The sequence below is a fragment of the Alternaria triticimaculans genome (assembly GCF_023758025.1).
Source record: "Alternaria triticimaculans strain BMP 0046 chromosome Unknown scaffold_22, whole genome shotgun sequence".
In the NCBI taxonomy this organism is placed as follows: Eukaryota; Fungi; Ascomycota; class Dothideomycetes; order Pleosporales; family Pleosporaceae; genus Alternaria; species Alternaria triticimaculans.
In genome coordinates, this window is record NW_026055979.1 from 184,503 (window position 1) to 194,095 (window position 9,593).

The following is a 9,593-nucleotide window of genomic DNA, read 5'->3' on the forward strand; positions in this document are numbered from 1 at the left end:
CACGAGATACGATCACGCCATAGTCTGGATCAGATGTGCATATTCTTCTTTCATGCGTCTCTGGGGTGTTTCCTGCTTCAATAACCAGCGCGAACAAGACCATGACCCAATTTTGAGTCAACGGCGCACACTTTTCCTTCGTCATCTCCCAAAAGTTGCCACTTCAGTGATCAGTGCGAGACAAGACTGAGCTTGGTATGAGTCAACGACGCGTACCATACTATCTTTCGTTCGAGAACCTTTCCATATGTAGGATCTATCGTCCTAACCACCCCTATGCTTTCCCCGTCTTCTACCTATATGAATCTACCCGCCCTATCACCTCCCCCTCGTCCACTCCGCCTCATTTCTTCTCACTCCCCCTCCAATCCTCCTTCCTAATCCACCAACTCAGCCTCTCAACCCTCCCACCTCACAAATCTCCCCCTCCCACCATCCCCGTACCCATCTTCTCTCTTATACCCGTCCCTCCTACTCCTAACCCTCTCCTCCCTCACCCCCTCCCTCCCACACTGCCTACACCAGCTACACTCGCCCTCAGCCCACATCGTCTGGCTCAACCTCGCGCCTACGGGACACGCTCGAATGGGGTTGAGCGAGCGGGCGTAGGGGCACAGGCGGATGTACGGAGATGAGGGGGCGGGGGGACAGGCACAATGAGGGTGAGTTGTGAAGGTTATGATACACATGAGATGCTATACACTCGTCGGAGTCGATGTAGGTTCGTGTGAAGACCGTAGATGCTCGTGATTGGTGTGGTGGTATATGCCACTTCTTCGCCGAACCCCGTATCGACCGTGCTGTACGTGATGACTCCTCCTTCGCCGTCCGTCTTTCGCCTGTACCACACGAGGTGCTGGCCTCCGACTGTAGCTCTGACCGTAGATAAGATAAAACGAAGATCGATTCGATCGAGATGAGCAATCCTCGACAAGCAGTGCGTCTGACGCAAGACTGGTTCATCAACAGTACATACTGGATGTCTTCATGTATACATCAACATTTACAATAGCAATCCATCATTCTTTCAACACTGCCACAATACCTTCGCAGCATCAAAGATACGCGAAAGAACAAGCCAACGATTGTCTGGTGTAACAAGCACAGCACACGTTTGGTCAACGTCAACCACTTGTCGTTTGACCCCAACAACAACGACAGCGACAGCAAAGCAGGCTCTGTAAGCTCCCTCGCGAGCTTCTCATCGGAAAAGCAGGCGCAGTCGCAGTCGCAGTCCTTCCCACCTCCACGCCCTCCAGTATCTCAGTCACCACAGCAGCGGATGGTTAGCATATTCAACATGTCCAAGAATAGAATTCAAGTTTGTAGCACGAACGAAGGCAGAGCAAAACGGAAGAAGGAGGCTGAGCCAGTATTCCATAACAAGGAAAATAAGTATTATGATAATGTACGTTTTTGTCGTGCAACGGCTTCCCCATCTAGCCACGTATACACAATCCGTCGGTCGTCGCACAAGCAGCCTAATCCGCAGTCGTTGCTTGCTTGCGTGCTTGCGCGCTTGCTAGGTCCAAAGGAGGAATGGACAACATCGATCCGACCGTCGTTTGTTGCCGTTTAAAGCCCTAATATAGGTACCGATTCACAGCATCCTAAGCCGCAGTATCCATAGCCGGCTCGCTCTTCGTCTGTTTACCCGTACGACCACGGGTGACTTCCTGTTGCTGCTCTCCTTTATGTAGATGGGGACTCCTAGCTTCCTGTTCGTCGGAGCTGTCGTCGATGGGGGATTGCGGGCGGCTGTCGTTTAGGTTGCGGCGGGAGCGTGCCATCTAATTATCTTGTTAGTGAACTCATCCTCTTGATTCTTCTCATCCGCGTATTTGCGGTTATGCAGGGGTATGGAGATGGAGACAACGTACCCAAGACCTCACACCACCAATCAACCCCAAATTATACCCAGCCGCAAACTCGCTACTCTCCCTCGTATTATTCGCCCTCGGAATATCGAGGTGACTGAGTCGCGAAATCGCAGAAGGAGAACGAGCAACACTGGCTGCTTCCATGGTTTCCGCCTGCGACTGCTCGCGCGTGGGTGTGCGGGCGGGGGATGCAGGGCGACTCGATTGCCAGAATTGGCGGAAGTCTTTGCTGAGTTCCTGGCCGGTGGTTGTCCAGTTTGCTTTGATGCTGTCGCGCAGCTCGGCCATGGTGCGCTTGACGTCGAGCTCGTTCTTTTTGAGCCAGGAGACGTTGAGTTCTTTGCGCGAGGTGCCGCGTTTGAGTTGGCGGTCGATGTATTGGTCGTAGTCGCGGACGATTCTGAGGGGTGTTAGTATAGGCAGGAGGAATTGAGCTGGCAGACTTACTTTGTGATGATACCTGTTGTGCTGAGACCCTCGGTTCTTTGGGTGACGAGGAACATGCCTCGCTCCTTGATCGGGCCGTAGATATCGTCACCCTCGTCTGCGCCATAGGGAAGGTCGTCGTGGGCGACGTAGTCAATGTTGTGCTTCAACAGAAACTCGGCGGTCACGATCCATGGGCAGTCCTCGATAACCTCGTCGACCCATTTGCAATGGCGCACGCTCTCAGCACGCTCTCTCGCCGACAAGACGGTAAGACCCTTGCGCTTATGTGTCTCTTTGTTACCAGTAACACCAACTATGAGCTGGACGTTGGGGAAGGCCGTCTTGGCCTGCTGAAGGGCGCGCATGTGTCCAATGTGGAAGAGGTCGAAAACACCGTCTGCGTATATCCTGACTGGTCGTCCCTCTGGCGGCGGGTTTGTCTTGTAGCCTACGGGGTCGACGAGACCAGCTTTGGGCGGAGGCTCCATGCGCATGCTGCCAGCCTCACCACCCTCGCCGTGGTCATCGCCGGCGAGCGATGACGTGCGCCGACTCTTCTTGCTCGCGCGCTCATCCTCGTCGGTATCTTCGTCGCCGTGGGCGCTCTTAACGCGGACCCGCTTGGTGGTGGTGCCATTAGCATCGGCCTGGCGCTCCTTCTTGGACGCAACGGCCTGCAGAACAGGGTCCTCGGCACCCTCGTCCGAGGCGTCGCGCGATGAGGGCTGCACAGCGTCCATGGCGTCTTTCTTGACCGAAGATACAGTGGTGGACCGCTTTCGTTTTGGCGGCATAGGCGTGGGGTCGAGGTGGAGGACAATTACGCTGCACGTGCAAACTCAAAAACTATGTTGAGAGGGCGGAGTGGTCTGTAGGTGGGAGAGTAGGAGTCGGGAGCGCAATGCCCAGATATGGGGGAACACGCGGGTGATAACGGTCGAGGTCGGGGCAATTATGCGCAAGCGCCAATTAGATGGGTGAGGAAGTGACGACGGCCTTGCACAGCATCGCAGACGCACACAGCAGAGACGGTGAGACAGTAGATACAGTGAATAGACGGTGACGGCGTGTCTAGTATAATGTTGGACACGCGTAGATTGCGTCTAGCTGCCGCTCCGTAAATTCTCGCGCTTCCTTGAATCCTGATCTGATCGGCACCTTGGCATGACGCCAGTCCGCCCAACGCTCCCTGCGCCACACGCTCTTGACGCGAGCGGACTGGTTGAGAGTGCCAACATGGCCCACGTGTGGCATTTCCCATCCTGATTCCTCGCATTTACATCATTCGCATGTGACAGGGGCCTGTCAACTTCTGGACCCTGTGCCTGATATGAGAACGTGTCATCATGCCTTTACTCCTAGGTAGTCAGACGTTGAGGTCCATCCGCGCCGAAACGAAAGTCGTAATCCTCATGGTCGAAGACGTGAATATCGAAGGAGCATTGAAGTCTGAGCATCGAAGGTCGGGATGCTGTGATGCAGATATCTCACCTATTAGCATCAGTGTATATACTCTTACATGGTACACTCATGCATCGTCTAGAGTCCAAACCCTAACCTCCCCATCATCCCCCGTGGTAAGCACAACCTCCTCCTCCTCGCTCCTCCTCCCCTTATCCGCCCTCTTCGCCCAACAAACATGATTAATCTCAAAGACATCATGACCAGAAAACAATTCTGCAACAACCACCCACTCCGTCAACCCCCCTGCCTGCGCACCATCAACATCCATCGCATCCCCCTCCACATTACCACTGGCACCACCAGCCTGCCCTCTCCACCTCTCCTTGTAAACAATAACCTTGCCGTCGCTACCCGCACTAACAATCATGCCCGTCCTCCGACTCCAAGACACGGAGTAGATAGCGCGTTCATGAACCTGTGGCAGAACAGCGTCTTGATACCACTCCTCGTCGATAGCTGCCGAGCGAATGATACTAGGTACACCCGTCTTATTACTCGCGTTGTCATCCCCCTCTTTTGCTTTCCTTCGCCATATCCGTACCGTGCAGTCGTCTGAGCACGTCGCGAGTCGCGGTCCCGATCGTTCCAACTCCGTTATATATTCCGATCGCTGCTGTTGTGACGCGTCCGATGTACTGGTGGTGGTGGTATCTTTCCTCCAGTCCCTCCCCCCCATCCCACTCCCCTCAAACTCCGCCCACCAAACCGTCTTCGCATGCCCCTCAATCATACTTACCTGAACCCAATCATCCGCATCTTCCTTGTACAACCTAACCGTATCATCGTAGCTCGTAGACACCAACAAATCTTCTTCCGGGTGCCACGCCACGCTCTTAACATCGCCGTCGTGTTCCTGCAGCACAGCCACAGTTTCAAAGTTATCGTCTTCGAGCTCCTCCCATATCCACACGCTCTTGTCGCGGGAGCACGTCGCCAGGTACTGGCCAGAGGGACTCCACGCGAGGCATTTGATTTCGGATTCGTGGCCGTCGAGGATGCAGGAGAATTGGTAGTCGTCTGCTTCGTCGCGTTCGGAGGAGGAGTCGTCTTCTGCGTCCCCTATGCGCCGGCTCGTGAAATCATTCTCCATTTCACCACTACCACCATTTTCTTCCCGCCGCCATATCCCTGCACTAGAATCAAAACTCCCAGTCGCAAGGACACTCTGCCCCCGTGTATTCGGTTTCCAAGATACAGTCCGCACGCTGCGCTTATGCCCACCGGTTATGGAATGTAGGAGCGTGAATGACGTTAAGCTGTAGACGCGGACGCTGCGGTCGGAGCACGCGGTTGCGACGATGGGAAGGGAGGGATGCGGCGCGGATTGCCAGGTTCGCGAGTTGGAGGGTGGTGTGAGGGTTGCGAGCGGGGTGAGTTTGTGGGTTGGTGTGGTGGTGGTGGGCAAAGACATTGTGGAGGGGCCGCTGCGGCGGGCTGGTCGCGACGGGTGGAAGGCGATGGCGGTGGGTTGTTGGATGTTCCAATGGGATCAGGAATGGACGTATGCTGTAAGAGAGTGTGCGCACTAGCTGATCTTTGGTAGTGGCTTGCAGCCGGAATTGAGTCAATGTTTTTGGGGCAGTTCGCGCGTGGGGCATAGAAAGTTCAGATGAGCGTCATTCGCCAAGCCTCCCACCATTGCGGGCCCGTCTGCGTTATCGGACCACTCTGGCCTTCACAGTGCATCATCTTGTTCTTGTTCAGCACATCTTCTTATTTCTTCTTTATACATGATATACATATTACAAGCTTTACACTCTTCGCTCGAAGCCTTGAAGCAGCCAGTAGCCCACAAACCCAACAAACGCCTGTCCCATGAATCGTGAATGTCCCTCTTTGTGTCATCGCATGTCATTATGAAGGGTATTCCAATGCCAACAACACCAACGCCGGAAATGCTGCAAAAGAAAGAATTGCTGGAACGACACCATTCCACTGAGGAAAGAATCTACTTCCGGATGCCGTGGTAACCTGGCGGGCGAATCGCGTGCGGGTCACGGAACGCAGTCGTGATGGACATGAGTCGGTCTGCCAATGTCTGTTGCTCCGTCTCTGCCATGCCAACATTGGCGCGAACACCGAGATCGTGGAGCTCTACATTTGCACCCGCCTTGGTCTCGTCCACATGAATGTTCTGGGTCGAAGTAACCATGATGCCTCCCCATGGATGCGACGAAGGCTCAGCTTGGGAATGCGTGGTGCAGTTGACCAGACCCTTCTCCGAGCACGTATCTGCTTGCTGCCAGCTCAACTCCGTTGAATTTGATCGCTTCGAACGTAAACCGCGAGTCCATTTGCCGCCGCGGCTGCTGGGTGGCATTTTCGTGATGGAGGGTACGCGTCGGAGGCTGCTAAACTCCTTGTGGTTCTTTTGCGCCAGTATCGCGTGGTCGGCGCATCCTGGCTGTGACCTCAGGTACGTTTGGAAGAAGGAGAGTGGAATTGTCTTCAGTGTCAGGCTTTGCAGTGACTGCACGTAAATCTCCTTGATACCGCAGAAAGCGAAAAGGGTGGCCTGGCTGGACTCGGTCTGACCGTGCATCATGTCAATCTGCTGCGATGAAAATACTGAACGATGAAGAGTTTCTTCGGGACAGTCTCGCAGAAGTTCCATGATCCTGTTGCGGAACTTGTCGAGGAAAAGATCGTCCTCCGAGTCGGTCGCGGTCCGCTTGTTGATGCGCACCAAACAGTCGTCTAGACTGCAACCGTTAAAGGTCGTGAGGATGTTCAGCTGCCGACTGTCGAGCTCGTCGCTGCTCAGCTTCACCATCGGGATGCGGCCAGGTGTAGCTCGCGGTACGATGACGTCCAGGCCTCGCATACCGGGTTTGGGCTGCACAAGGAAGGATCCGATGTAGGTGCCTTTCTTGGGAAGGGATAGCTGCCTCTCGCTGAAAGCCTGTAGGCGCCCAACAAGGTTCTCGAGGTCATCGCGCGGGATTTGCAGGCTGCGAGCCAGATGGTCGCTGACCTGCTCGACACTCGCGAATCCGTATCCAAGGTTGTGTAGTCGATGTGCCTCGGTGGTGTCGACCTTCTTTGTAAGTACAAGCATCTGACCTCTTCCGAATAGGATGGGGTTGACCGCTCCAGCTTCTAGGTCCTTTGTCGCTACGTCTGCAGCCACGATGGTCTTGTTACCGTAGTTGCCTGTCCAGATTGCGCGGTTCATCACCGTACCCGTTGTCAAGACCTCCTCATATAGATTTCCAAGATTCTGCAGGCTCGTGTCAAGTGTCTGCGCAATCTCGTGCGCTGTGACGCAGAACAGCTCCCGGAATGTAGCCGAGTAGCTGATATCGTCATCGGCTTCCATAGACGATCGGCTGTTACTTCCGTGTGTAGGCGCTTGGAGGTATCCTGTCGCTTGTAGATGCTCTCGCATCGTGGGGATGAGATCGGAAATGCCAGTCCAGTTGCGCGATACCCTAAAGATCCATTGGAACACAGGATGCGATGTGTTGAATTCGTCGTCAAATGTTCTTTGGTGGAACTGGTGGGTGATTGTCTGACAGGGCATCAGTCCGCTTTGACTGACGAGCAGTCTTCCTTCCGGATCGAATGTGGCAATGGCAAGAACGACCTGTTGAGCTCGGTTCTTTTCCAATCGACGCTGACGCTGCTTGATGAAGCCGAGAAGGAAGCATACAGCACACGCACTCAGGCACTGGTTCTCAGTCAGCTATGTGCTTCGTTCGCAAAGTGGGTGACTTACAAGACAAAGAGAGATGATGAGGTTAGTGTTCCTCTCTTGGCCAGGTCCGTCGTGGTAGCCGCGGATTTCATACCAGGTACCAGCTGCGGCAGTCCAGTGCATTCCGCAGACGGCCAAAGCGAGTACGACGGCCACGATGATGCGTCGCCAGACGTTGTTCATCCAATGCTTGTTCCAGTGGAAGAAGAGACTGAAAGAAACGAGACAAGCGCCCACAGCGATAGACGCGGCCCCAACGACGTGTGGCCAGCTTAGGATGATCCGGTAGTTGGTAGTGCCGTTGTTTCCCAGGTAATGCATTTCTGTGACAGCCGCTCCTCCACAGACACCGCATACGCCCAGTGATGCAAACCGAACGAGAGATCCTTTGCTTCCTTTGTAGAACTTATCCGCCGCCGATAGTCCCAGGAACATGACGACCACCGGTAGGACAGCCGATACAGCAGTGTAAGTCGAACTGTAGTAGAGTTGAATCTCTTCTTCTCCGTCACCGAGCACGATCGCCCTGTTGCCGACGAAATGCATACACCAGATAGCAACCAGTCCGAACGAAACTGCGCAGCCTCCTACTTGTACCCTAAAATGGTGTTAGTGGTTGTCGTACAGCAATGTAAGCTCAGAACATACCACGACCGCCATCCTGCTCCTGAAACTCGCCGATGTAGTAACTCTACAGTCGTGAAAGCACCGATTAGGCTGACGATGTATGAACCCACAATGAGTGCAGGAAGAAAAGATATAGCGGGTCTGCTCCCCAGCGGGTACTTGATCTCGATGTCTGGGTTCAACATTACGAAGCAGTTGTTGATTTAGTGTGTTGAGATGTGTCGTACTCTCGTGAGGCTGATAATGCGCCTTACGTGAGCTTCCTCAGCTGTGAAAGCTGCACTCTGTCAGTTGGTCATGTTTGTTGCATTGATGAACGAGAGAGGTTACTCATCACTTACGTTTACAGAAGAGGAGTGAAGTGAGATGGAGTCAGCAGAGCGGAACCGCACCGGTATAATCGCCTTGGATATGTTTCTTGGATGAAGCTCGTCACAGTCAAGTGGTTTGCATCATACACCGCAGATCGACGCAGGAAGGCGATTTCGGTGTTTCGTTTTGAGGATCCAAGTAAGGAGGTGACCAGCGTCTTGTAAGCTAATGTCTTTTCGGGGTCCAATCGCGCGTATGCGGAGAGATGTGTATATGTAGGTTCTCCTCGCAGCAGTCAAAACTTAGAAGTCGATCGGAGGGGTAGCCGCTGAAAAGAGGGTTCTGCGCGTTTGTACCTGAACTCGCGCCGGTGGGTAGTGTCCCCTTCTAGACGTCCGCTGAAGTGGAGGACATAGTCTGCGCCTGATTAGTCTGGTGCGGGAGGCATGACAGCGACACCCCGTCGCACGAAGTCTCCACACTCGTCTGCTGGGACCGATCACATAGCTCCGCCCTCTCCATGCCGAGATGCCCATGGCGCCAATCCAGTTTTCCACGCCACAGCTCTGGCCCCTTCATGCAAACGACCTTGATACGGCTTGGGCCTATTAGCCTAGGTGTAGTGGCTTCGCGGCCTGGCCTCGAGTAATTTCAAAGTTCACGAATCCCGTTCGGCCTGACCTTCTAGCCACTCGCGCAGCGAACGCGGCCCGCTAGTGATGCATCTGTCCCCAACAGGCCGTGGTCTCCTGCTGTGTTACAAACGTGGCTGATGGATCTCCGAAGGACCGTGCTTTCCCTACGAATACGTGCGAGGATAGAATTCGTGAGCGGGATGTGAATTGCAAGCGACGAACAACCACCGCGGACTGCACGGCCAGAGGCGAGTGTCATGCGGCCTAGAATGGGGCCAGATGTCATCGCGAAGCTAGCGTGCAGACTCAACTCTGGTACCTTGGCCGACTGATCCCGGGGTATTAAGACATATGGTACGGGTGGTAATTTGAGTTCATTCAGAACGCCAACACGGCAACGAGGGCGTCTCCGCGGGGAGGAAGCTGACGCTGATGAAGCGTGATTTGGCCAGGATGGGCATGTCGCACACGCTCTGGGCATGTTCCGCATATCCAGAGCATCGGTACAACAACCATTGATTGACTGAAACATTGTCGGTCTCCACCATG

The 9,593-nt window shown here is 54.3% G+C and overlaps 3 protein-coding genes across 3 annotated transcripts; all 3 read right to left on the minus strand.

The window, feature by feature from the left end:
* Nucleotides 1-1,610: 1,610 nt before the first annotated feature.
* On the minus strand, nt 1,611-3,103 carry J4E78_009667 (uncharacterized protein; the record flags this gene model as incomplete). Its single annotated transcript, XM_049370256.1, has 3 exons — nt 1,611-1,790; nt 1,881-2,280; nt 2,328-3,103. 3 exons carry the CDS (start codon nt 3,101-3,103, stop codon nt 1,611-1,613), a joined length of 1,356 nt encoding a protein of 451 aa, XP_049218003.1.
* A 734-nt stretch (nt 3,104-3,837) lies between these two features.
* Nucleotides 3,838-4,863, minus strand: CIA1 (Cytosolic iron-sulfur protein assembly protein; the record flags this gene model as incomplete). Its single annotated transcript, XM_049370257.1, has 1 exon — nt 3,838-4,863. One exon carries the CDS (start codon nt 4,861-4,863, stop codon nt 3,838-3,840), a length of 1,026 nt encoding a protein of 341 aa, XP_049218004.1.
* Nucleotides 4,864-5,721: 858 nt separating this feature from the next.
* J4E78_009669 (uncharacterized protein) lies at nt 5,722-8,282 on the minus strand (the record flags this gene model as incomplete). Its single annotated transcript, XM_049370258.1, has 3 exons — nt 5,722-7,443; nt 7,492-8,068; nt 8,119-8,282. 3 exons carry the CDS (start codon nt 8,280-8,282, stop codon nt 5,722-5,724), a joined length of 2,463 nt encoding a protein of 820 aa, XP_049218005.1.
* Between the last annotated feature and the right edge of the window lie 1,311 nt (nt 8,283-9,593).